Below are 24,903 nucleotides of genomic sequence, written 5' to 3' on the forward strand. Positions count from 1 at the left end.
TGCAAGGCTCGGTGTGCTGTCTGCAGAGAATGCTGGTTGCCCGTGACGACGGTTGCTAGGAAACCGTTTTGGAATGACTTCATAGCATCGGGCATGCTCATGCCATGGCTCACGATGAATAAAATCAATTCACTTTCCTTCTTACCCAAATGTGCATTTAAATAAGGGGGAAATATTGTTTGGCACCGATAACACTTCATCAGCACGCACATATGTGGTGGATAGAAAGTGTTTTCACATTAGCACATCTATGGAGGAGAAGATTCTAGGCTCCTGTGAGATGTCTTGTGGAAAAAAACGTGAATATAGTCCAGCTGATGCCTATGTTGTTCTTGTACAACACATTTCCAATCAGTGGTCCCACAGAAGCTGCTTTTTTTTCCGTGCATAAAACTTGGAGAAATGAGGCTGATTGAATATTTTCACCCTCTTTGTCTCTCGCTGCTATTCTCTTATGCCCACACTCCCTCAATCCCGTATGTCCTTCGCCTACAAACCCCTGCTCACATTACCCTCTCCCATCCATCTTTCTCCCTCCTAATTCTCTGTCTCTCTGCAGTAGTGAGATAAGATGTTCGTCCCTCTGAGCTGTGGTGAGGTGTGAGAGAAGAGAAGGGGTTTCCCCCTCTTCCTTTAACTACCTCCAAGGACTGCAGGCCAATGAGGGCAACCACACATATCAAATGTATGCGTCTGTGCATGTTGGTGCAGGGTAGTTTCTGTTTGTGTGTGGGTGTGGGTGACTGCGGATATGTGTGTGTAAGGGCATATCAATGTGCAAGTGCAGCATGTTTCTAGGGATTGCTGTTTAATGAACTTTAGATTAGATGTCAGACATATTCCCTCTGGCAACAATCAACCTGGCGCTCTTAAACATGGCCAGAACCCTTGGCACACCCCAATATATAACAGTAAATCTCAACCTTGGCCATGACTGGTGACTCTAAATAGCAAAAACCAATTGCACTAACATCTTGTTGAAAACAGAGACTAACGCCTCAGTTCTCAGATGTAAAGTGTGTATGAGTGCGTGTGTTTTGTGATGATTTTACTCTATTTCAATGCTTAAATAATTCCTGGACTAATCCTTTTACACCAAACGTTTACCAAGAGTGAACAGTTTAAATATTTAATGATGATTATGTGGTTAGTAGATTAATGCAGTAATCAACACTTCATTGGCTTACTATTTTAATCCCTCAGACACATACCACATAGATTTGTCAATATTAATTTACGAGATTGCTTTTTTGCCTCTTTTGAGGCTTAATGTGGAGGCAGAAATAAGAGTGGAAGGGTAAAATTCAAGGGATGATACTGATTTTTCTATCCTAGGATTATCAAGCATAGAAGCTGTTGACTGAAATTTACACCCAACATGTGAAAACCTGGAGCAGCGGGTCCCAGTCTGCCAGTTTTTCCATCAGACCTCCCACAGTATTGACAGTGATTGTTAACAGGGACACATCTTATCTCTCCAACTCCCTACTGAGCCGATTCTGTTAGTCTGTGTAGACAAGAAGTCCCTGTCCACCTTATGAGAGTCAGCAGCAGCTTACTCTCTTTTGGCATTGATTTAGCTGTTGTTGTGTGACAGGGTCACACATTGACTTATAGGGTCTTCTGTTGTCAGCCAGATGCCCGGACACACAGTGAATAATGATAAATATGACTCCTTTTTTCTTTCCTTCCACTGTTTCTCTCTGTTTTGTTGTCCCATTCTGCCATGGGGCTGCCAGTCTCTTGTTTAGTGTAGTCACCTGGCTTGCTGTACCAGATAGGTTTTGATATATCCTACTATGCAAAAGTCTTGGCTCATCCTTCATTTCTTATATCTTGTTTTCTTCCAAGCAGCCAGACTTTCTTGTAATCTTTTAAAGTGGTCTTGAGCAATAGTTTTCTTCTCTGAAGGTCTTGCAAAGTTTTTTCCTGGCCACTGGCTGTTTTGTTTTTTTTAATATTTATTTAATTTAGTCCAGTCCTCAGACCTGACCATTTTCACAGTATTGTGATCTTTGTTTGCTGAGTCACTTAACACTGACCTATGAATCTCGCAAGTATATAAAAGGCATCTAACCAAAGAGATGAAACTGTGTTGTGTCTACACATAGCAGAGAAAAGACTATTTTAAATGGAATCTTCAGGCACTTCGTTCCTAGCAGCCTGATGCAAAAATCTGTTCCCACTGAATACATAAAAACAGATATAAAGTAGTATTTTTGCACCAACAAGATAATTCCAAAAGAGCTATTAGCTGAAAGCTGCTTGCTGTGCAGTGTGTATTTAAAAAATATGAGGTAAATGGACAATTTGAGGACAAAAGAAGAAGTGTCCTGTGTAAAAAGCTCTCTGCAGCAGATTAACGGTATCTAAAAGCCACATTCTCAAGAAATAGGCAGAAATCCAGTAAAGACCTGGTAGTTGAGCTGAGAGATACAGCTAAAGCTTCAGTTAATTCATCTACTGTTTGCTTAAGTCTCATCGCAAATGGTCTCAGTGGAAGGGTGGCTGTCAAAAAGCAATTCTTAAGGAAAAGAAACAGGTATAAAAGGTACAGGTAGTGGATCTTATCAAAACGGATGGCATTGTGAATGCAGAAAAGTGTTTTTGCTGCACTTGCGGAAAAGTATCTGATTATGTGCTACCATGAAATACCTTCTAGAAAGTGTCTGATTGGCATTGGGTTCATTTTAAAGCATGGCAGTGAACGTTAGATTATATGTTGATGCAGTAGAAGCATACCTTGATGAAAACACACACCGAGACAATGAAACGCTATCATTCATAGATTGGCCTTTTCAGAGCCCGGACTTCAACATTACTGAAGAAGTGCTGTCATGCCATCAGGGAACAGAGCAATAAGCAGCCAACGTCCAAAGAAGAGCTCTGAATGTCCTTCAAGAAGCCTGGAGAACTATTCCTGAAGACTACTTAAATAAATGAGGTTACCTAAGAGAGTTTAGGCTTAGGCAGGGATAGCTCAGAAAGTGGTCGCCCCATGATCGGAAGGTCGGCGGTTCGAATCCACTTAACGGCTACCCTGAGGTACCCCTGAGCAAGGTACCGTCCCTACACACTGCTCCCCGGGCGCCTGCTTAGTGGGCTGCCCACTGCTTCACTGAGTGAATGGGTCAAATGCAGAGAAAAACAAGTAATTTCCCCATGGGGATCAATAAAGTATCCATTATTATTATTATTATTATTATTATTATTATTATATTGCATAATAAAGGTGTTCATATTAAATACACACTGCGGGTCTCAATAAAGTGCTGCACTTTGTGAAAGGTGACTCAAGTCACCTTTGCACAGTGCTGTAGTTCTGCAGATATTCCCTGGTTGAATTTCCACTATTGGATATTTTAAAAAATCAAACTAAATAATCAAACTAAAAAGGTGGTTTCTGGCTAATTTATCAGAAGAGCACTGAAACGTCCAGAGTGGCAGATGGAACAACAGATTAAACGACAAAAAAGACATCAGGTTGAAGCATGAGTTGGAGAGCCTCTACAAGGAAAAAAACTCAATAAAAAAAACCAAACCTCGTTTATGCTTTCTTTTTCTTTTTTCTTTTCTTTGTTTTGATGTAGTTTAATTGGTAATCATTGCAATTAATTCCTTTGTTTCCCCATGAAGTTACAGTCTCTAATTACCTCAGCCGATTGGCCGTCTGCTTTTTGCAGTGTAATTGCAGCTCTCAATAGAAACACAAACAGCCAGAAGAAAATTACACACCATTTTCACATTTGTCCATGATGTGACCCTCATATGTTCACTCAGTGGAAATGCTGTTGTCTGTACTGGAAAGTGTGAAATTTACAACGAGGGTTAAACGCAGAAGAATATAAAAAAGCAAGCGTGCGAGAACCTAGAGGCGCCAGAACAATAAAGCTGCACACTCGGACCAAAGTGTGTCTGCTCACATCAGCGTGATGGAAAAAGTCACCAGGGATTAATTTTGGGGTTCAGCTGGGGCGACGGGGACAGGAGTGAAGTGGAGGAGAGGAGAGTAGATGAAGGGGGATGGGGAAAGGATGGAGGCAGTGGGGATGGGTTTAAGGAAAGTGTGCATTATTGAAATGTGCAATACCCTGTGTAGTATTGTCCTGTGATTGCGATGTTTATCACCCCCTATATTCCACCCATTCTATTCTTTATGTCCTGTAGAGGTGTAATAGTGAGTGGGATGACGAGGTGTGTGTGTGTGTGTAGGATTTGCTGACAGGTTAACATTCACTGTCAGCAGTAATGTGTGATGGTGATATATGGGTATGACAGTAGGGCTTGCCTGGCACAGCACATATAGTTTGGTTAAAAAAAAAAAATAGCACTTCGACCTTATGCCTCGATGAATTTTTATGTTTGTCCCCTCAAAAAAAATGTTTTATTTAGCCAGAGTAGTAATATATATTTAATAAAGAGAAACAGAAACTGTGAAAATTTGCTGTGAAAATAAAATAATTTTCAGGTGCAAATGCGCTCTAGATTTATGTATAAACTTACATTTAAGAGCCTGCTGTGAGGTCAGAGGTCATCTTATTAATGCAATTTGAGCTCCTCTCTTTGCCTCCCTATAGAGACCTCTGTGGCGCCTGACAATTTTCACCTCATCAATAAGCTGGTGTTTTACAGAACTAGGGATTGATACAGTGTGTGTCTGCACTGTCTGTTTATGTTTATTCATCTGTGTCTGTTTCATGTCACTGAGGCGTGTGAATTTGTTAGCACGTGCAGCGATACGGTCGCGTGGTGTCATGGCGATGTTCCGTGTGAAGTAGTAAATTGTCTTATGTTAAGTGAACCGAGGAGTGTTTTCCCGAGGGAAATCTTTTGTTTATATATGCGTCATTAATGAAATTCATGACTTTGAATGCTATCCCTTTTTAATTAGATGGTTAGTAGCTCAGTGGCTGTAAATATTGCATAAATTTCAACCTTATGGATCCCCGAGCAGTGCTTTTATTAAGCATACATTCATGTTTGTGATGGCGTAGTCCAGAGAAGACTCTTGTGCAACCTCAGTCTTTGCATTAACGATAAAATCAGTTTGACAATGCTTGTTGTTCATACATGAACATAATAGGACCACATTGGTGATCATGTCCATGCATTGCTGTGCTTAAATGTCTGCGCCGTCCAGGCAAGGCTGCGATCAATGCTGAACTTTGACAGCAGATTCCAGTTTATCTGCTTTTTCATCGGTGCAGTGGATATCTGATGGTGTAGTGGTCACAGCAGGATTTCAGCTTGTCGACACAAATCAATCACTTGGCCATTGATTAACTGCTGCTGGGATGTAAACGTACCTGAAGACACACATATTGATGCACTTTGACCAAATCATGTTACGGAAGAGAGCAGTGGATGCTTTTTGCGCAGCCTGATGTGTTAAAGTTAGACGTAATAAATGGAATTATTCCTCTTATCTCCACTTCAGCACACATTAAGAGTGTTTAGAACCATTTGTTTAACACGCTTTTCCTTGGCTTTTCTCTGTTGGCCCTCTGTGTGTTTCAGAATTGATTCTGGGATTTTACTGACCAATTTTAAAGCAGATTTGGGTCAAAAATGCCGATGTGCCCGTATGAACCAGTTCACAGCCTTTTAATTTGAGGTGCTTAGGGCTTAAATGTAAAGATGACTGATTTTGCCATCAGGGCTCCTCAGCTTTGGAACAGCCTGCCTGAGGAGATAACGCTCACAACATCAGTGATGTCCTTTAGGTCAATTTAAATACTCTTAGGGCAATTTGAATACTTTTGCTTTCATTTAAAAAATGTACTTTACTTTTAATTTTTTATGGTCCTTAATCGGCTGTCTAATCATCTAGGATTTTTCAGTTGCCGTGTTTTTATTCATTTCATTCGTTTATTGATAGTTTTTAATATTGACATTTTGTCAGTATAATATAATGTGTCATTTTATTGTTAATTTTAAACAGCCTCTCCATTCATCATTTTGTGTTGGATTTCTGTTTGGCTTTCTTTATTTAATTTACAAGCAGATTCCTCTTTTTCCTCACTTCTTTTACAGCACTTTGCAAAGTCTGTTGTTAATGGTGGTATACATAAAAAGTTATTACTGTTCTCTTACTGTTTTTATCAGAAGGACATTGTAAATTTAAAGGTTAGGACTGTGGAGGGGCAAGGATATGTTATGCTGTAGACAAAAGCTAATGAGGAATCCTCAAAGATAAATTATATAGCAATCATCTGAGTTAATTTGATTCTTTTTTGGGCCTATCTGGGTCAATTACAAGAAGCAAGGATAAGAAACAGGAGAGGCAGAGTGCTTCAATTGCATTCCAGGTATAAAGGCTTGTTGAAGTCAGCGGGCAGCCATTTGAACCACTGATGTCTTCTAAGTGCATAGTTTGATCCAGCTGCTGTGACTGAGGAAAGACAGCAGGCACAGGAGTGATTTACTTATCTATTTATTTATTCCATGTATTTATTTATTTATTTAGAATTATCCCACCGCCTCTGCGTGCGCCCACCCTAACGGACATTGTTGCCATGGCAACGGCGAGATGCAACTCAGAGCAGAGGTGATGATTTGTTCACATTTTCATCCATTTATAACGGGGAATAACGCTGTAATGCTGTAATAGAGCAACAACAGACTGAATCTAAGAATCTAACATCACAGCACCAAAGCGCTGCTGTAACACAATATACCGGATGACCTGTCACATGCTATGAATATATACTGTGGGCTTTGGTGCAGGTGTAGCTGTGTAAGCGTGGGCATGCCAGGAAAGGAGGGACAGGGTTTGTGTGTGTACTTGTGTGTCTAGAGAGTGACTCATGCCTTGTCTGTTAAGAGAAAAGAGGCTGATCAGGTTGCTAGGCGATTAAGAGCCACTATTGTCTGTAGGGACAATAGGAGACCCAGGAGTGCCCTCTTGTCGCTTTCTTTTCTCTCTCTCTTTTTTTAATCCTTTTTTTTTTTACACGTACTACAAATGTACATTTTGTCTGACCCACCCCCCCAGCTTGGGCGGGAACACAGAGTTGACAGTCAGCAGGAAGATCGACAAAAGGGCATTATGGGAGATGGGGGGGGGGATGTCCAAGGTAGCAAAACAGGCGGACAGAGAGATCAGAGTGCAAGCAGAGGGAGAGCACTGCCAGGAGAGCTGTGCCATAGAGAGAGAGCGAGAAAAAAACCTGCAATCATTTGCCACATTGAAGGGAACAAATGTAGCTGGAGGCACTGAGGGAGAGGGAGAGAGAAGAGGACAGGCAGAGAGAGAGAGAGCGGGAGAGGGAGAGAGAGGGGGAGAACGAAAGCCAAGGAGAAAGGGAGAGAGTTAGAGAGAGACAGAAAGAGAGGGCAACCTTCCGTGGACATTGCACGTTAAAGACACACTGTTTTGTACGGGAAGATCCACACCAACTGACAGGTTGGCGGAAGGAGGAGAAGCACTGGGAGTTTGGCACTGCCCTCTCTCCTGCTGCCTCCCTCTGTGTGTGTGTGTGTGTGTGTGTGTCTATATGCTTGCACTCACACACATACAGACACTGGCTCTCTCTGTGAGCCTGTCAGAGCGCTGGGCTCTCTGGGTGGGTAGGGAGCAGTGTTGTAGAAGAGATGTTCGCTCTGAGGATGAGACAGCGTTTCTAACAGGATCTATTTGCGGACTGGAATAATACGGTGACACAATCGAGAGGGGCCCGAGCCCACTGGAACCAACCTCATCAACTATGGAGGGACTGCTGTCTCCAATGAGGACGCGGGTAAGTCACCATGGGGATTGCAGAGCATCCCACACGCTGTTTCTTCCACAGGAATCCATCACCAGAATAGCATAGATTGAGATGGCGTGCCCTAAAAGCTGCATGATTGCTGAAATAAATCAGAAATTGTAGGCAGGATGCAGGGAGAGAGTGGGAGGCGCACGTCTCAGTTTGGTGTGTAGGTAAAAATGTTAAACCTGAAATTTAGTTTCAGCTTGCATGCAGTCTGTGTGCGTGTGTGTGTGTGTGTGTGTGTGTGTGTGAACAGATTAACAAGGGATTGCTTTGAAAGAATGACTCAGTGTTTTCAAAGTGGTGCCCATCTCCATTCAGCACAAACCACTGGCCTTTTGATTTATGGTAGAGAAGGAGCACAGAAAGAGGTGCAAGGGAGGAGCCGTGCAGTGAATTGGATGAATATCTGAAAGTGGCCTTTCACTATTGTTCCCGTTAAACATGACCTTTTGTATTAGTTGCTCATGTCCCTGTCCGGCATAGTTGACTATAGGCTGTACCCTGTACTCAGCATCTGTTGGACAGTGATTGAGCCTGAAGCACACAGAAAAGGCTTGTGAGAGAAGTAAATTATATGTGTCTGTCTGTGTTAGCGATTGTGTGTTACTTTAGAACGTACAGTACCAGGGAGTTTATTCAGCACCAATGTGAGGACAGTAATCGAGACTGAGAGGTGTCATTCCTTGTACGTTTTGACCCTGCTGCTTCTTCTGGATGGCAGTTTGTGTTACTAAATACATACAGTATATATTGATGTTTATAAAAGCATTACTGCATTATTTTTGCAGGAGATGGGAATGATTTTGTAGAAGTTTCTCAGCAGCCATTAAGCCAACACTAAATCAGGCGCAGGAAATAAATAACTTATTAGCTGGACCCTCTGTTACTATTTTACCTGCTTCCCCCTTCCTGGGAGGACAAAGATGATTTAGCAGCACTCATTTTATCACCACTGGTACCGACCCGTGCAGCATAAAATAAATTCCCATACATGTGAGAATTTGCATACATTTTAATAGGCTGTTTATTTCTGTTGTAACCTGCAGGTATAGTTCATACACACAAGCTTCGATGTGCGAAGATGCTGAAAGGTTTGAGACACTGGGATGACCTGATGGGATTGTCACACATGAGTACCCCCGTCTGCTCACCTTCCCTCTCTCGCCTTTACAACTCACACTCCTTCTCTTCTTTTCAGTGGGAGTTTTGACCCTTTTTTTCTTTTCCCGTGTGCATTTGGATTCGCCCAAATTCTTCTGGTGTTTTATGCCAGATCTTTCTTGCTTCTCCATCCTTTTTGTCTGCCCACCTGTCCGTCTGCCTGTCTGTCTGCCCCTTGTCGTGTATTTGGCAGTTAATGCGAGCGATGTAATTGGTATTTGCAGATCGGCCCGTGATTTAATCCAAAGAGGAGTGTTAGCGGGCTGTTTGGAGATAGACTTGGCTTCAGAGATATGGCGCCGAATCAAGTCTGCTATATCTGTGCTGTCTGCCACCCTGGACAGATTTGCCACAGAGCTGTTGGAATCATTTTCAATAACTAAATGACTTTTTGCATTTATCTTCATCAGCCACATTGAGCTTCACATGCCCCACAGTTGATGTGGGTATCTCTGTTTTGGCATCAAAGCCACTTTCAGTGGATTTATGAATCACAGCGTGATGAACCAGTGCAGGAGTCTGTCAAAGTTTATGCTGCATAATCTCATCTTAATACACTTACTCTCATCCTCTGAGATAAAAGGTCGTATGTAGTGAAAGCAGGAGTTTTGATTTGTGGCTTTCAGGAACAGTACGGAAGGTAATAAATCCCAGATATTTGTTTTCAGAAGCAGCGTAATGCTGTGTTGTTTCTCAACAGAAGTGGAGCCATCTACTCTCACAGCAAATACTGCACCTGAAGTAAATAAAAGAAACTGAAAAGAAAAAATGCTATCCCATTTAGGACCATTTTAGCCACTAAATAGTTCATTCTTTCTGAATCTTACTCCAAGGGTGTGCAAAAAGATGTTCAACACCTACTAAGAGATTGAACCAGCTATAGCCTGTAAAAGCTCCACTATTCCTAATCCTCAGCTCACTAAAATGGGGAAATTGTGCTGAGAGGGCCGTGTCAGCTATCGAGTGGCCTTTAGAAGAGCTGTAGTCATATCTCCCCAAAGCTCCTGTTCTCTCTACTTCAATCCAGCAAGTTTTTTTCCATGTGCACTCTCTTTCTTTATTTGGATGACAGTAAAGGCCACTGATGCAGGAAAATGAAATAAAATAAGCATCAGTGAGCTGTGCGTCTGTGTTGCCTGTGCATAGTTACATACAGCAGAAAAACAGGTCAACACGCACATGCACACACACACATTGCATACAGGATGCAGTAAGCAAAGTAATCCTGAGGGGAATCTGAAAAAAAGTAGCTAGTTTGTTAGTAGCTAGTCCATAAACTTTGCTCACATGTACCCCTTGCTATTATATTTTCTCTGTGTCTTTCAATGTGCTCTTACAGTTGCAGTTTATTTTAGTCAGGACAAATATCTCACTGCACTTAATTTCCAAACTTTATCTTAACTCTGCGCACTGTCCTCTTCTTGTTTTTTTTGTTTTTTTGTAAACGAGAGACTTGAGGGTACATCCAGATTCTGTTGGCCCTTGCAAACCCGAAAGATGCGCTCACAGACTCCTAAAAAGAAAAATAGAGTTCCCTGTAGGTTTCCCCTTCTTGTGTCTAATATATGCATATAGGTCAGTAGAACAAGGAGCTCAAACTTCATAGAAATCTTTCTCTGGAGACCGTGTGTGCTTTTATAGGGCACGCTTTGTGCACACCGTACGGCGTAAATGTGCGGGTGTGTGTCTTGTGTATCCTCTCTCCAATCAGCTCCTCCTGTATGTTAGTGGATCAATGAGGAGTAGTTATCTAGAGATTAACCCTGTCAATGCTCTGTCAGTCTAACCAGAGAGACTCCTCTGCTCTTCCTCTCTCACTCGTGTTGTTTAGTTCGCTTTCTCTTTCAGCACTATGTCACTGCCTCTCTCATCTCCAGGCTCTTTCCTCAACTGGTTGTATTTCTTCACATGAGAATTTGTGCGTGTGTGTGTGAGCGTATGCTCTTTGATAATTAAAAAACATTTGTTTTTTTATCATGCTTGCATTAAAATGCAGAGCAATTAATGTTTTCATAGGATCTCATTGCAATGTCTCAAAAATCCAAAAAGTAACAAATGTGGTCACATGGTGAATACAGACGTGCACCATTTTACTAAAAATCCAAAAAGGACTGCAATAGCTTTGAAGAAAATCAGAATTTGATATTTCCCTGAATCCTTCAGCCCTAATGTGTGTGTGTGTGTGTGTGTGTGTGTGTGTGTGTGTGTGTGTGTGTGTGTGTGTGTGTGTGTGTGTTTGTCCAGATGCCCATGACAGATGGTGCCATTAGAAAAATGGCCATGGGCTTGCACATGCACACACACTCTTCTGCAAACATGCACTTAGTCCATTAAAGAATACCCAGTTTAAATAACACACACACATCCACACACCTCCCTCCCTGAGGATGCACTGCACCCCCCCCCCCCCCCCCCCCAAAAAAAAAAAAAAAAAATCCCAAATTGTTGTGTTCTCCATACGTGCATGCCTGAAGCCGACCTCGCTGTCTGGATTAATATAATTACGAGTGAAAGGCCAGGATGGTGGGCTTCAGATTTGCAGCAAAAGGTGGGGCTGCATTTGGCAGCCTGCTCAGTCCTCTCTCTCTCTCTCCCTCTCTCTCTCTCTCACAATGAACAGCAGGTTAGCTGGCAGCATTTAAAGGCCAAAGTACGCAGCAGAGGGATGTCTGGTTGCTGAAACCACATGGGGCAAATGCAAACAAACACACATGCTGGGGTTCTGAGGCACAGACACACACATGAACACACATACTCAAACACACACACAGTTACATGTACACTGAATGTAGAGCCACATCTCCCAGCTGTCATCATCTTAGCCTAATAAATGCACTGTCAAGGGAAATCTCCGTTATGGGCTGCATTGGATTTTATGTTGTGATTATAGTTTTTTGCTGAAGTACAAACAGCTGCGCTGCTGCCCTATGATATCATGGGACTGTGTATAAATGGCACACCTCTTCAGCCACATTTCTATTGTTATGTTTGTGCATTTTAATGTTCTTAAATGTCATTTTACAATGTTGAATGATGTAGAATACAATCACAGGTAATGTTAGAGTGCAACTACTTGCTGTGTTATTCCTGTACTGAAACGTTGTCCCATTTGGACAAAAGGTACACAACAGCTCTGATAGTTGTATAAGGCGCATATGATATTGTATATGCTTTGCCTCACACATCTGTATATGGTGATAATACTTTAAAGATTATTGTTGATATTATTATATATATTCCCCACTCGCCCCTACGGGTGGTCAATCCTTCAAGCTCAGGTCCTCTACCAGAGGCCTGGGAGCTTGAGGGTCCTGCGCAGTATCTTAGTTGTTCCTAGGACTGTGCTCTTCTGGACAGAGATCTCCGATGTTGTTCCTGGGATCTGCTGGAGCCACTCGCCTAATTTGGAAGTCACCGCACCTAGTGCTCCGATAATATATATATATAATATATATGAACTTTATTAGCTATATATTATCCTTATTAGTGTCTGTTAATTCACAAAAATTCACAAACCCACCTGCAACACCCGTGCACTGATGACATGCAGAGAGGCAGATTAAGATAAAAAGAGGCTCAACTCTTGCTCTGCAGAGTAAGATTAGATCGGCGGGATGCCATGTTGAGAGAGTCCTCCTCCCACAGTTCCCTGTTTGAAGCGTTTCCTCTCTGCTGAACGTCTCTTTCCCCATTTTTGAAGACGCAGCCCAGCGGCCATGCACCACCTCTGGTCGTGTAAATGTGTGTGCATTTGAGCGTACCCTTTGGTGTCAAGCATGTCAAATGGGCTCTTGTCCCCTTGAAGAGTTCCAAACGATGAGATCAATCAGGGCGCAATTGAACAACTGGAGAAGCAAACCAAGCACTTGATGTTGTCATGGAAACGCGGGGTGCAGATTTTCCACTTCATTGGCTGTCATTAGTCTTGAGGCGTTTTAAAATAATTTCACAGAAAGCAATTGAAAGATGGGAGGGCAGAATTAGTCTTCACATAGATAGGTAGAGCACATAACACGAGAACCGTCGTAAAGATAATTTCGCTATAGCGTGGTGCATTTATTTCTGTCAGTGTTTAAACTCTATCTTTTAAAATAAAAAAGCCTGCAGCAGTCCCATTATTAGATATTGACTCTATCTATGTACTTATATAGAATAGCGTCTCAAGAGACATTGACTGCACTGCCGTAAGCCTTTAGACAATCCAAATGGCAAATGTAATGCTATATTTCCTGTATTAGAATGTAATCACCACTGCTCAACCACACAAGTATCTCTAATGAACCTACAGAGGATTAGTAGTGTCAGAATTCCTACAGTGGGTGACACTGGCTCTAAGAGGTATCATACATCACCCTATCTGTTCAGCTATGTTGCACAGATGAATTTTATAAATACACAAATACTCATGCATACTCTTACCCAGGAAATAAGAGTTTTCTTTTTTTTTTTTCCCCTGAAACCATAAATCATTTTCTTATCTCCTCTAGTCATCCACACTTAAGCACTTCTTCCACCATTTACTCTGTCATTTTTCCCCTCTGCACCATCATAGACTCACCATTTCTAGCCCATTACACCCATACTTTAAGCCACCCTATATGTCTTCCCCTGGGCTCTGAACTGTGACCTTTTATAGATGAAGAGAGTAAGCTTGCAGCGGTTACTAGCAGGTCTACTCAGATTTGATTGGCTGACCATATAACTGCCCTGAGGTGAGAGGTAGAGAGAGAAAAGAGGCATACTTATTTGTATTTGTAATGGTGTTAAGAAATAAATAAATCACAGTTGCACCATTCTGACCCATTCGCATGCACTGAGGAATTCCAGCTTTATTAGAAAGTTGCAATCACTCCACCACCACCACCACGAGTCTCAATTTCAGCCTGTGGCTGTGGAGTTTCTGGCTTCTAACCTGGATAAGCTTAATTGTCAAAGCAGCAAATGTGAAGCTGCAAAGGATTTTATTGCTGTGCTGATGGCTGTTTGCTTGGGTATCCATTTAGCATACTTCCTCATGGTGAATTTTTTTCTAGCAGATAAAAAGAAGAAACTGAACCCACTCGACTCGATGCGTGTTAACATCAACAAAAACTACAGAGCACACCAAATGTGCCCGTACGAATTTTTTTTTTAAAAAGAAGAAGAAAAAAGGATGATAAACACTAATACAAAAAACAACAACGAAACAAACATTGTCTTTTTCAAATTCAGGTACCATAAAACAGTATTTAGGTCTGTTGACCAAAATACAGTTTTGCACTTTATGAAGATTTCTAGTAGAATTTTAAGTTCAGTTGTTTCCTTTTAGGTTTAGTGAGGCTTCCTTCTTGTTTTTTTCCCAAATGTCTTTAATCAAACAGCATTTAACAGTTTTACATTTGCGGTTTTTACGCTCTAGTGCGCTAATGGCTAATTCATGATTTATGTACATGGCTGCTCAAGGAGACAAAGACATTGAGCGCTTTTGCATACAGATGCATTGTAGACTCAAAATGTGCACATTCCCAAACACACGCATGCACACTGGTCAATTTGCATGCTCCATAACATCTATGTGTACAGCCCCAGACATATGGACCCATGCGGTGCCACTAGACAGCTTAATTGATGTTGGCTTGTCAGTTTCCTAGCAGTGGGGCTGGGAGGAGTGGGTTCAGGACTGCTTAGAAAAACTGATAGATAGGAGGATGAATGGATGGAGAAAAAGAAGAAAAGATGTAACGTTGGCGGGATAAAGGAGGGGAAAGAATCTGCTTATAGTCAAAGACTGGACTTGGAGGGGGTAGGAGGTTCTTTAAGACACCTTGACAATTCTCAGTTAGGACTAAGACATAAAACCTTTGAGTTCCCTTAAATAAAAAGCATGCATTTTACTGCTTATTGCATAAGCGATCTAAATGCTGGGTGTTTTATTTTACATTTCTATTCTTTCCACCAATCCTTTTCAATCTGTGGACTCTGTGCAGTGTTTGCCAGGTATCCTATTACCTCTCTTCTCCCCTGTGTAGACAGCTGCCATTACGCTGAATTAAACCAAAATATGAAATCAGCATTGCCAGATTGATGCTCATCCATCCTCCTAGGAATATTTACATCATCCTAAGTGTCTCTCTGACCTCTGATGCTCTCATTATGGCTTGTTAGAGCAATTAAAGGTGACGTGTGTCAGATTTATAACTCACCCCTGAGTGTATTTGTGTCTGCACATACACGGATGTGCATTTTCTTCTGAACAGATGTGAGCATCTGCCATTGCAGTTAAGGCCATTAATAAACGTCTTGAGGTGTTTGTATGCGGATGTGTCTGGTTTTCAGCAGCAGCTGGTGTTATTTGCTGTGTGCTTTGTTTGCATGTACATCTTTTGTGTGTGTGTGTTTTTTTTCAAGTGATTTAAATTAATATATGTAGTTATAAAACGGCACAAGTTAATGTAGATATATATATTTTATATGGAAAACATCTGGATTTAACCCTTCTACTTTAATTTTCTTGCAATTACAGAATAACATTTAAGACACGCACGCAGACACACGCACCGGCAAAGGTTGATGCACTAATTCTGGTAAATACTAATAAATATCGTTGCTAACCATTAACCTCCCAGTATCTTTTTGTTAAACACAGGACATGCATAATGCTCAAAATGCATGTCAGCACTTGTGCAGAGGTTGAACAAAACCAAGGAAGTGTCTAATAACACACAAAAGTAAAAAGCAGATCATGAAGACGAGTCCAACTTCTTTTATTCAGTACACCATCAATCTTACATGAAATGTCGTCTAACAGGTTTCTAAAATGGGTGCAGGTGGATGTTGTGTATTATTATGTACATTGGCATTGAATTGAGCAGCTTAGAAATAATGGTGCAGTACAAATACCTAAAACATAAAAAAGTTCTTGAGAGCAAATGTTTGTTGTTTCTTAGAGCTGCCAGGTGAGTTCAGTGGTAACCGCCCTGTAGAAACGTTGCTGTTGTGGATCTGTGCCTTTTTTCAAGTGTATTTTCCCCCCGATATGCTTTAATTATATTCACATGAGCTGTTTGTCTTCATTTATTCACCATTTACACTACTTTCACGTATGCAGTGCATTCCACCCTCTTACCACCAGAGTGTGCTGTGCGATGGGATGCCTAATCTTTCCCAAGGCTCCTCTGAATAACAAGCTCAGCACTTGAAAGTCCACCTGAGGAAGAGCAGTCCCGATGGGCCCTGAAGTTATTTTTGTACTTCGTTCTTGGATATGAAGGTTTGAAGTTCCTCTTCACATCGGTAAGCATCAAGAAGGCGAGAGAAAGAAAAAAACTCCTGATGTTGCTTTAGATTGCAGCTGTCAGCTGTTCATTGTGTCCTTTCTGATGTATGGGGCCAATAAGCAGAGACCCTCTGCTCTAATCGGCAGTGGTCTGCTGCTCTGCTGTGTATGAGCGCTGGCTGTTTGATTCAGATAAGAGCAAAACTGTACACCGCATTTCCTTTCATCATTGTCATCACAACTTTCTCAGCAACGCAGTGGTTGTGGAGTACCGAGGTTCAGAACAGGAGATCATCTGTGTGTGTTGACTGAAGAACAGTGAGGTATATAATCAATGACCTCATCCTGTATCTCCTGCTGTTCACGAGAGACAGTGAGTGGAAAGAAGAGCAATGAAAGAATAAGTGAAATCAAGAGAGGAAAATGATGGGGCGCCAGTGAGTGAGGATTGAAAGGGAGGGGAGCATATGTTAAATGCTGAGCTTGATTAATAATTATGAGCTGTGTCAGTGACTGAGTGGCCATCCTATTACCCCTGCTGTCTGCTAGAGGGGCAATTACGTGGGATTTGCCCCCCATGTTCCCTCCCAGCAGACTTTCTCTCGTCTCCCTCCAGTCCTTAATGTTTCATGTGGTCAGCTTATACCATTTTATTCCTTCCTTTCCCTTTCATAGTTTGCATAGCACCTCTGTTCCCATGGCAATAGTTGGCTCTGAATGTAAATATGTGGTAAATATCATGGGACGTGACCCTGGCTTGGACAGACCCAGGAGTGATCAAGCACTGTCTGTCACAGCACATCTTTTCTTTGACTGGGGTGCAGATGAGGAGGTGTAGCAAGGACAAAGACAGAGGAGGGTGGGAGGTGACTGGTTTGTCTGGCTATGGCCCCAGGTGGCATCAGGCTGCCTCTCTCTATAAACCCAGTGTCTTTCTGGATTCTTCTTTCATCCCATCCATTCGTTCTGCACAGCAGAGAAACACAAATAAGGTGAAGTGTTTGCTAAAAGATAAGGCGAGTAATAGCTGACTATCAGTTCTGATACAGCGAATAAAACCATAAACACAAGCTGCCATGTTGTTCGACATTTTCCCTTCGCAATGATGAGAAGGATGGCCTCGAGTAATGTCAGGAGGTGGAGATGATCTCCTCAAATTACGTCTTTCTTTTGCTGTACCCCGGGGGGGCTCTCCTTCCCTTCCTCCTCTGCACGTTAAAAAAGACAAAGCCTGAGTCATTTGGCAATGCATTTGCCATTGGTTTGCGTGGTAGAAGTTGAGCCGGAGCACCTGTCAGAGGTGTGGGGCCCATCTGTACAGTAACAAGCAGCTTAGTCCCATGCCTGCAGCAAGAGGTGGAGCTGGCACCGTCTGGCTTGGGTTACTGCCCTCCTGGGAGAAAGCATGCGTGTGTGTTGAGGGTTATAGCATGACTAGTTCATGTTAGCTCATTAGAAGCATGAGGAAATGCAAGTATGAGTGTGGGGGGAGGGGGGGGGGTTTACAGGTGCATCCTCTTTGTACTTTGTATTTGTTTATGCACATGCTTCGTTAATTTGTGGCCCGCGTGCCTGAGGGATCAGAATGATTTAATGTCTATAAAGGAGGAGAGTTGTGTAGTTACGACGGGCTGAGAGGTTTACGAGAGTTATAAGCACAGCTGCATCCTGCATGTAGACAAATATGGCCGAGCCAAAGGTCTAAAGAATGAGAACTGTGTGGCATGGGTGTGAGCAATACAGGAACACTTACATTAGTTTATGGGGTTTCAGCAGTAATCTCTGTTGCCAAAGCAATTCAAAACATTAAAATAACTTCGAGTTGAAAAATGCCTGGCATTCAACACTGATGTTTACTTAAACTGCAGATTTGCTTATTAATGTCTAAACTGAATGTCTCCAAATTTAGAAATAGCAATTAAGATGTCACAGAAACATATTAAAAGCTTAAAACCATGTTTGCCTCTTTTTTTCCCCTCAGTAACCCAATGTTTTCCGTTGGGAGTACAATCGTGTATAACCCATTTCCCACCATGATCTGGTCTGTAAAGATTAAATATGTAGCCGCATCATCAAACATTTAACGCTCACACTGCTACAAATCAGATTCCCAACTGTGTGTGTGCCGAGTTTGGGGGGAGAGCGCCTCACGTGCATGTCTTGATCCTAAGTTGATGTGAGTGTGCTGCTTGCATGCTAGAGTAATTCATAAAAAGTTGGGCAGAGTTGCAGGCAGACGAGCGTGCATATTTTTAAACTGAGTGTTAATTGTTAAATCAAGGAAACAGTGTTTTCTTATGGTGTGGTTGAATACGTCTATCCCTGTTTGTTTCCCTGCATAGCGGAGGCTGTGAATCTCCTCGGCACTGGGTAAAGTGGGCTAAGTTTACTGGGGCAGAAAATCCTGGAGCATGACTCAATCCAGTGCCTTCATACAACCAGGCCCTAAAATATGCCTCTGTCGCATTCTGTCTGCTCAGTGCATCCAAGACACACACATACTCTGTGGCGAGTGGCTTGTGTATAGAACAAGCAAGACAGCGGCTCCAACCAAGGGAGAAAAGGTGTAAGGTGTGTATTATTCTTGTGAATGGCTTCTGATCCCCTCGCATATCAGAAGTTCTTTTCATTTTCTCCTCAGATCTTTCAAAGGATATTTTCTGCGGTCTGAGTGTGAATGGGTCCCTTTAAAATCCAAGGTGACTTTCACTGCAGAATGACATAAGATAGTAGCGTGCACCTGCCTCACTCTTCACAGGTATTTCTAGAAATGCTGCAAACACACACACACACACAAATGCACACAGTCTCACAGACAGACACAGAGCCATTCCCTGCATTGTGGAATGACAGATTTGGGTTGCGGAATGACACAGCAAAATTCTCATTACTAACAGCGATGAAGTGAATGATTTAGCAGAATCCTTTGCATCTGCGCTGCCTGTCGTTTATAACCCAGAGAAAAAGAGACAAACTGTCAGCAAAGATAAAAAGACAAAAACATTTGCATCATGTAAAAATTTCTGCTAGAGCTTTAATCAGAGAGAAAACGCATCACGCAATGACATTTAACTGGCCAGTCAAACCATATGCGGTCACCACAACAGGCATGCGAGCTTGTAAAGTGCAGTGCTTGGACTTAAATGCCTTCCCGTCCAATGTTAAAGCTGGCAGTAAACTCTTTCGACAGTTAGGTGGAGACAGGTGCTTAAGAGGCTTTATCAACATGTCTGGAATAGGTGGCCCTACTATTTTTGAATGCTTGTATGTATACAAACCTCAACTGACTTGGAAGGCTGCCAGGAGTTTGATTAGCACATATCCCTATTTTGCACACCAGGTGGACATCATGATCAATCAGGCTCACACAGGCGCACGCTCTGTACTCTCGCCTAAAATTAGATTTAAAGAGAAAAACTGTCCTCGGAGCTTTGAGTGTGAAGAAGAATCAGAGAGTCTTGTTAAAGGCCCATTTTGTGATGCACAATCTGAACTGCTGCCACTCTGGTGCTCTTTCTGATTATGGGATTAGTGGGACGGTCAGCTTTCAGGAGGAAACTTATGGTTGCAAAAAATAATAAACATCTCACTGTTCCAGCTTGATTCATATTAAAGTACAGCATACACTGCAGCTTTTTAGCTAAAGGGGGTGACAAAGCATATAACGGTTAAATATAGTTCAATATGCTTGTTGAAGTAGCTAGTATTTAATTCTACTTTTATATATATGTATATGAATACATATGGTAGTCTTTGTGTATCTGTGCATATGATAATCGACGCAAAGCAGTCTTACATTAAACCTTTGTCAGTCGCATGCCAATATGTTCGAGTATGCACATTTATTAGTGCCTGTGAGTTTGCAGTTGTGCATGAGGGAACATAATTGGTTTATCCAAAGAGGTGAGGAGATATTCAGCTCTCTGTGAGTCACCTGTCGTAAAAACATTGCACAGAGGATTCATTCCACTGTCTTCATTTATGTTCCCTTAGACACACAGTCTAGATTATACAGAGAAATCTGGGTTTTAACCCTGCTCGTGCCAAGAAGGAGTCACACCGGGACATGCTGTCCTGCGTTGTCTCTCAGTTGGGGGTTAAGCTCTTCTCTAATTATAAATGCTAGGCTAGGCTACCTGCCGCTATCTCTACACTCCTCTTGGCATTCGGATCCATGAGCTGCCTGCCTCGCAAGTCTTAATGGTCATATACTATCAATCTTCACCACGCTAGCGGATATTTATAATTCATGCAGCATGCAGATGAAAATTAGAGTGATATTTCTAAGTTATTATGGGTGTTACATATTCACAGCAGTCAGCATTAGGAGCTTCAGGAAGGCGGGATGGCCTCCTGAGGGCAACAAAGGACTGATGGATGTGCACTCTTTAACACCCAGTTGTGTGTATTATGGGGTCTGAATGTGTCCTTATATGTGTGTTTATGCTAAACCTCTCTGTCTGGTTTCCTTTTCATTCTTTCCCAGCCCTATTTGTTACTGTTCCCCACCCCTTCCCCTAGACTTCATTTGCAGGGACGTAACAACATCAAATCACAGTGCAAAACTGTGAGTTGCACCCCAGTCCTCTGGACTGCAGAGTTGAATGTGAGGACTGATGAGTTCATGAGTTCATGATGACCTCACACCCAAGAGAGTTTAGAGAGCATAGGCCATTGGCATTCTGGGAGTGCATGGATTAGGAAAATAGGGCAGGACGAGGAGGACTGGCTCGAAAAATTTTTTTAGAGGGATGTCTGTGACACCCAGTGAGAGATGAAGTAATTGGAGCAGTTAGAAAACGGTTAATTGTGGAGTCAAAAGATGGAGACGATGATGGATGTGACCATCAGCTTAAACAATGCAGGGACATTAATTAATTATTATGTCTGAAACTGGTTGCTTAATTAGTCCTTTGGCTTATTTCCAGACTTTTGTGTTGTTACTATGATCTTCTGCAGCTTCCTGTTGTAGCCTGAATTCTGATAGTAAATGCAGAAAGTCTTCCTCTGTGCACTCACATCCTGTTTGTTGGTCCGGCCCAGCTAAACTCATTTCAGTCTGATCCGGCCTTTCTGTTTTTTCTCTTTCTTGTTAATGAACACAGAATAGTGGTGGTGGGGGGTACATTCCACCGGCTCCCGCCAGAAAAACAGAAGCAACCACTCTCCAAGGAGTGTCCCACCAACATCCTCTGTCTCCCCGCTTCCCCTCGCTTCTGCTCTCCTTCCCCTCTTACTGAATTACTGCCCCCTCGGCTATGCACCCTTATTCTCCCCCTCCCGCCTCCAGTCTCCCCCACATACCCTGCCTTCTACAACCCCCCCACCCCCACCCCCGCCCCACCCCTGCTGCAACTGTTACATAAGCTTCCAGTCATAGATCCAGGCCATATCGCTCTTGTTTTCCCCCTTGTGTGTCTATGAGAGCCTCAGCATCCAAGGCCAACCCTTAATGAGGCTACCACAAAGGCCCATTGATGAGAGGCCCAGTGTGAGAGAGGATGACCCCAGCCAAGAGCACCCAGAACTGTGCATCAGCTGCCCCAGGCTCTCCCTCCGCACAAAGACGCCCACTGTGGACAGAGACCTGAAAAGGCGCCGAGAACAAGAAGGGGAGAGAGAAATGTGAAAAGAGGGTAGAGATAACTCAAACAACTTGGAAAATGTTAGAGCGATATTAAAAAAGTCAGACATATGACTTTGTCACAAAATAGTTGCCTCTCTGAGTGTCAGTTCTCCCATCAAGCCGTACGCCTCCTCTATGCATCCTAGCAAGAACAGTGAGACCACCCTCTGCCCTCCCTCTGCCAGGGAGTTGTCAGTGTCTTCATTTCTCTCATGGATCATAACTTAGATGTGAAGAGGAGATTTGGGAGCCAAACTTGCTGGAGATAGTCTTGTTTGTTACAGCTGGCCATTTGGGAATCTTGCAGTGGATGGAGAATAAAAGTGAATTGTTGAAAAGTTAAGTTGGACTGTTACTGGCACAACTCCTTGGAAGAATTGGATATTATATAGCTGATATGGCTTTATTACTTTCTTTAAGTTATTTATGAGAATTAATCCCATGAGCGAACTGAATAAAAGAGAGAAAGAGAATTTTTCTTAAGTACTTAGTAGAAAAATTACTTCTTTTTTTGTTGCCGTGGTTGTTGATCAGTTGAACGATGACTCTTTCTGCACGACTCGAGGACTTAGAGGTGACCTTGGAACACATGCTTATGGACGTTTTCGTAAGTTTCTCCACAGTTTCTCTTGCTCAACATTGTTTTAACATCTCTTTAAAAAATGCTTTAATATACCCATCTTCTCTGTGTTTTATATGGGTGACCTCTCCAGCGCATAATTTCAGCTGGAGATGGGGGCTGACATATGTTCATGCAACATTCCAGATGCTCTGTTCTTAATTGGTGCTGAAAACACATGCTTATTAACCATCAAATTCTCTGCTTAGGGAGAATTATGGAATAAATTGGCTGACCAGGAATATAACCTGAACTGCTTGGCCTAATATGTGAGTCAACATAAGGTTAGCCCAGGGACTTAAAACTTTGGAAATTTTAACTCAGCGTATGAGGAGCTTTTGTCCAACCAACTCGAAAGTATTAAATGTAGGCAGTGGGCTTACTTTCTGTGGTCTGCATCCTTCATATTTATCTCTCGATAGCTATAAATCTTTTGATTAGCAATGAACGAAATCTCCAAGTAAAGGAATTGGGAATCGAGAATGAGGAAATGGGGGATGAAAGAGGAATGAGAAGTAGATGGAAAGTCTGATGGATGTGATAGGCGTGTTTCTGTCGCTTGTGACGCTTGGATAGAGGTAGATTACTCAGATCCCTGTGGTTGCTAAAGCATTTTGGGCTGCTAGAACTGCATCCCACACAGACATTTAGATACAAAAACACATGCAGCTTACATGGTCTACCTCAGCACACACACACAGACAGACACACTTTGTAAATGTGACATCAGAATCCCTGGTTGCTTTGATCTGCCGGCTGCTGTAATGAGTTTGGTCGTTAAGCTGCTGTTTCCCTTTAACATTGTTTACAGGCACAGGCATCTGTTCAAGGAACTGTAATCTGTCTTCCCTGAGATATATATTCAGTGAGCACTATCAGCATTCAATCCGCTGCCACAGGGCTTCAGTGTCACTGAAATATGCTGGGATTTTTTTTTTGCATGCGCGGATCCATCAAACTACTTTGGAGATTTGGTCATTTTCTTTCTGTATATCCAAAGGATGATTTATGACCATGGCAATAAAGATTACTGTTTATGGCCAGAGCAACATTTGGATTATTCATGCACCGCATGTGGGACGGAAAAATTGGAGTAAGGAAAATGCTTCCTTCCTCTACATTTCCTCTCAACATCCTAATTAGAACGCTTTTTTATTTATTTCTCTAATTGCTGGAAGAGGGTGGAAAACAGAGGGTTATCTGGCCACTTTGCATACTTAAATGAGAAATATTCAAATCGTGTGCACACATTCCAGACTGCTGGCTAGACGTATGCGCATATGGCAATGCATGCATACACAAACACTCACAACATGCAGACGTGAGCTACGCAGAAGCCTATTTCAGTGACCCATCAAGTAAGGGAAGGGGGAATTAAGGACTTATATTGGAAGACTTACCAGCAGTAGATGGTGTTATGGATCAGGCCTGTGATATTGTATATAGTCGTCCTTGTTGTAAAGTGTGTATTCAATAAGTCTGACTGTGTGTATGTGTGAATTAGGACAGTTAAGCTCAGAGACCAGGATCGTTATAGGAAAATTAAGGATCATTAGAATAATGACAGCAGTTCTCCATCCTCTGCTAGAAAAAGACCTCCAGAGCCCTATCTATGCTGCTCACTGGCTTAGAGCAGCAGTGAAGTGCGCAGCTATATTCAAGGGCTCACTGCTATTTTCATTAGCACAGCTGCACATATGAATGATTTAGGGAAGCTGAGAGGATCCAAGGCAATGAACTTCCTTCACAGCCTCTTTTACTACTAGAAAAGGAGGTCACTATTTTGTTGCCACATTCGCTCGCAGGAAGCTGGATATTTCGGGTCAGCAAAGTTGTTGTTTTTTTTTTAATTCAACACTGTTAAAATAAGCTCACACATGTGTGCTCCTTTGAAATTTAATGAACCAGTAATGTGATCTGTATCTGCTGATTGGATTTTTTTCTTGTTGCTATGAAATACTGGTTTCTGGCATCATATCATCTCACGCCAGAGCTGTTGTGCATTGTGCTGCTGAGCTATGAGGAGAGGAGAAGACACACAGACAGGGAGGCATGGCAACTCCTCTTGCAGAGGATGCCTCGCAATCTAGCACAAAGGCTGACTGTCACATCAGCAACTGAGGCAGCGTGATTAAAAATGCATTCAATCCCTGTGTAGTTTAATTGAATCTCCTCCTTGTGCACCCCACAAACACCTCCCAATCATCTCTTCCAACATCACATCTATGATACAGCCTGCAGGCGGTACTAATCCTTCCATCTCCTACTCTTCCTTAGTCCTACATCTCTTCTCGTCTCCCCCATCCCCCGGTTTCTTCCAAAGGAGAAAGACCTCAGCTGGATGGGTTTGCTTCCATCACAGCTGTAATGCACTGCTCTGCTTTTTTTTTTTTTTTTTCGTCTCCATCGTCTCCTCTGCTTCCAGCAGCCATAAAGTACTGGTTTATATCTTTGGGAGAGCTATTTGGTCACAAAGGGCCTGTGGTCT

General features: G+C 42.4%; 1 protein-coding gene across 4 annotated transcripts in view; it reads left to right on the forward strand.

The window, feature by feature from the left end:
* The window catches only part of frmd4a (FERM domain containing 4A), a 94,934-nt gene that overhangs the window by 12,502 nt on the left and 57,529 nt on the right, over positions 1-24,903 (forward strand). The window contains exon 1 of one of the 4 annotated variants that reach the window (XM_080304763.1): positions 7,549-7,739. The exons of 2 other annotated variants lie outside the window; for them this stretch is intronic. In XM_080304763.1, coding sequence (XP_080160889.1) covers positions 7,707-7,739 — 33 coding nt within the window. In that variant the 5' untranslated portion in view covers positions 7,549-7,706. Of the gene's footprint in view, positions 1-7,548; positions 7,740-22,260; positions 22,404-24,903 lie in introns of those variants that run through there. One more of the 4 variants, XM_080304759.1, reaches the window with a different exon arrangement.

The sequence above is a fragment of the Astatotilapia calliptera genome, chromosome 7, assembly GCF_964374335.1.
Source record: "Astatotilapia calliptera chromosome 7, fAstCal68.1, whole genome shotgun sequence".
NCBI classification, from domain to species: Eukaryota; Metazoa; Chordata; class Actinopteri; order Cichliformes; family Cichlidae; genus Astatotilapia; species Astatotilapia calliptera.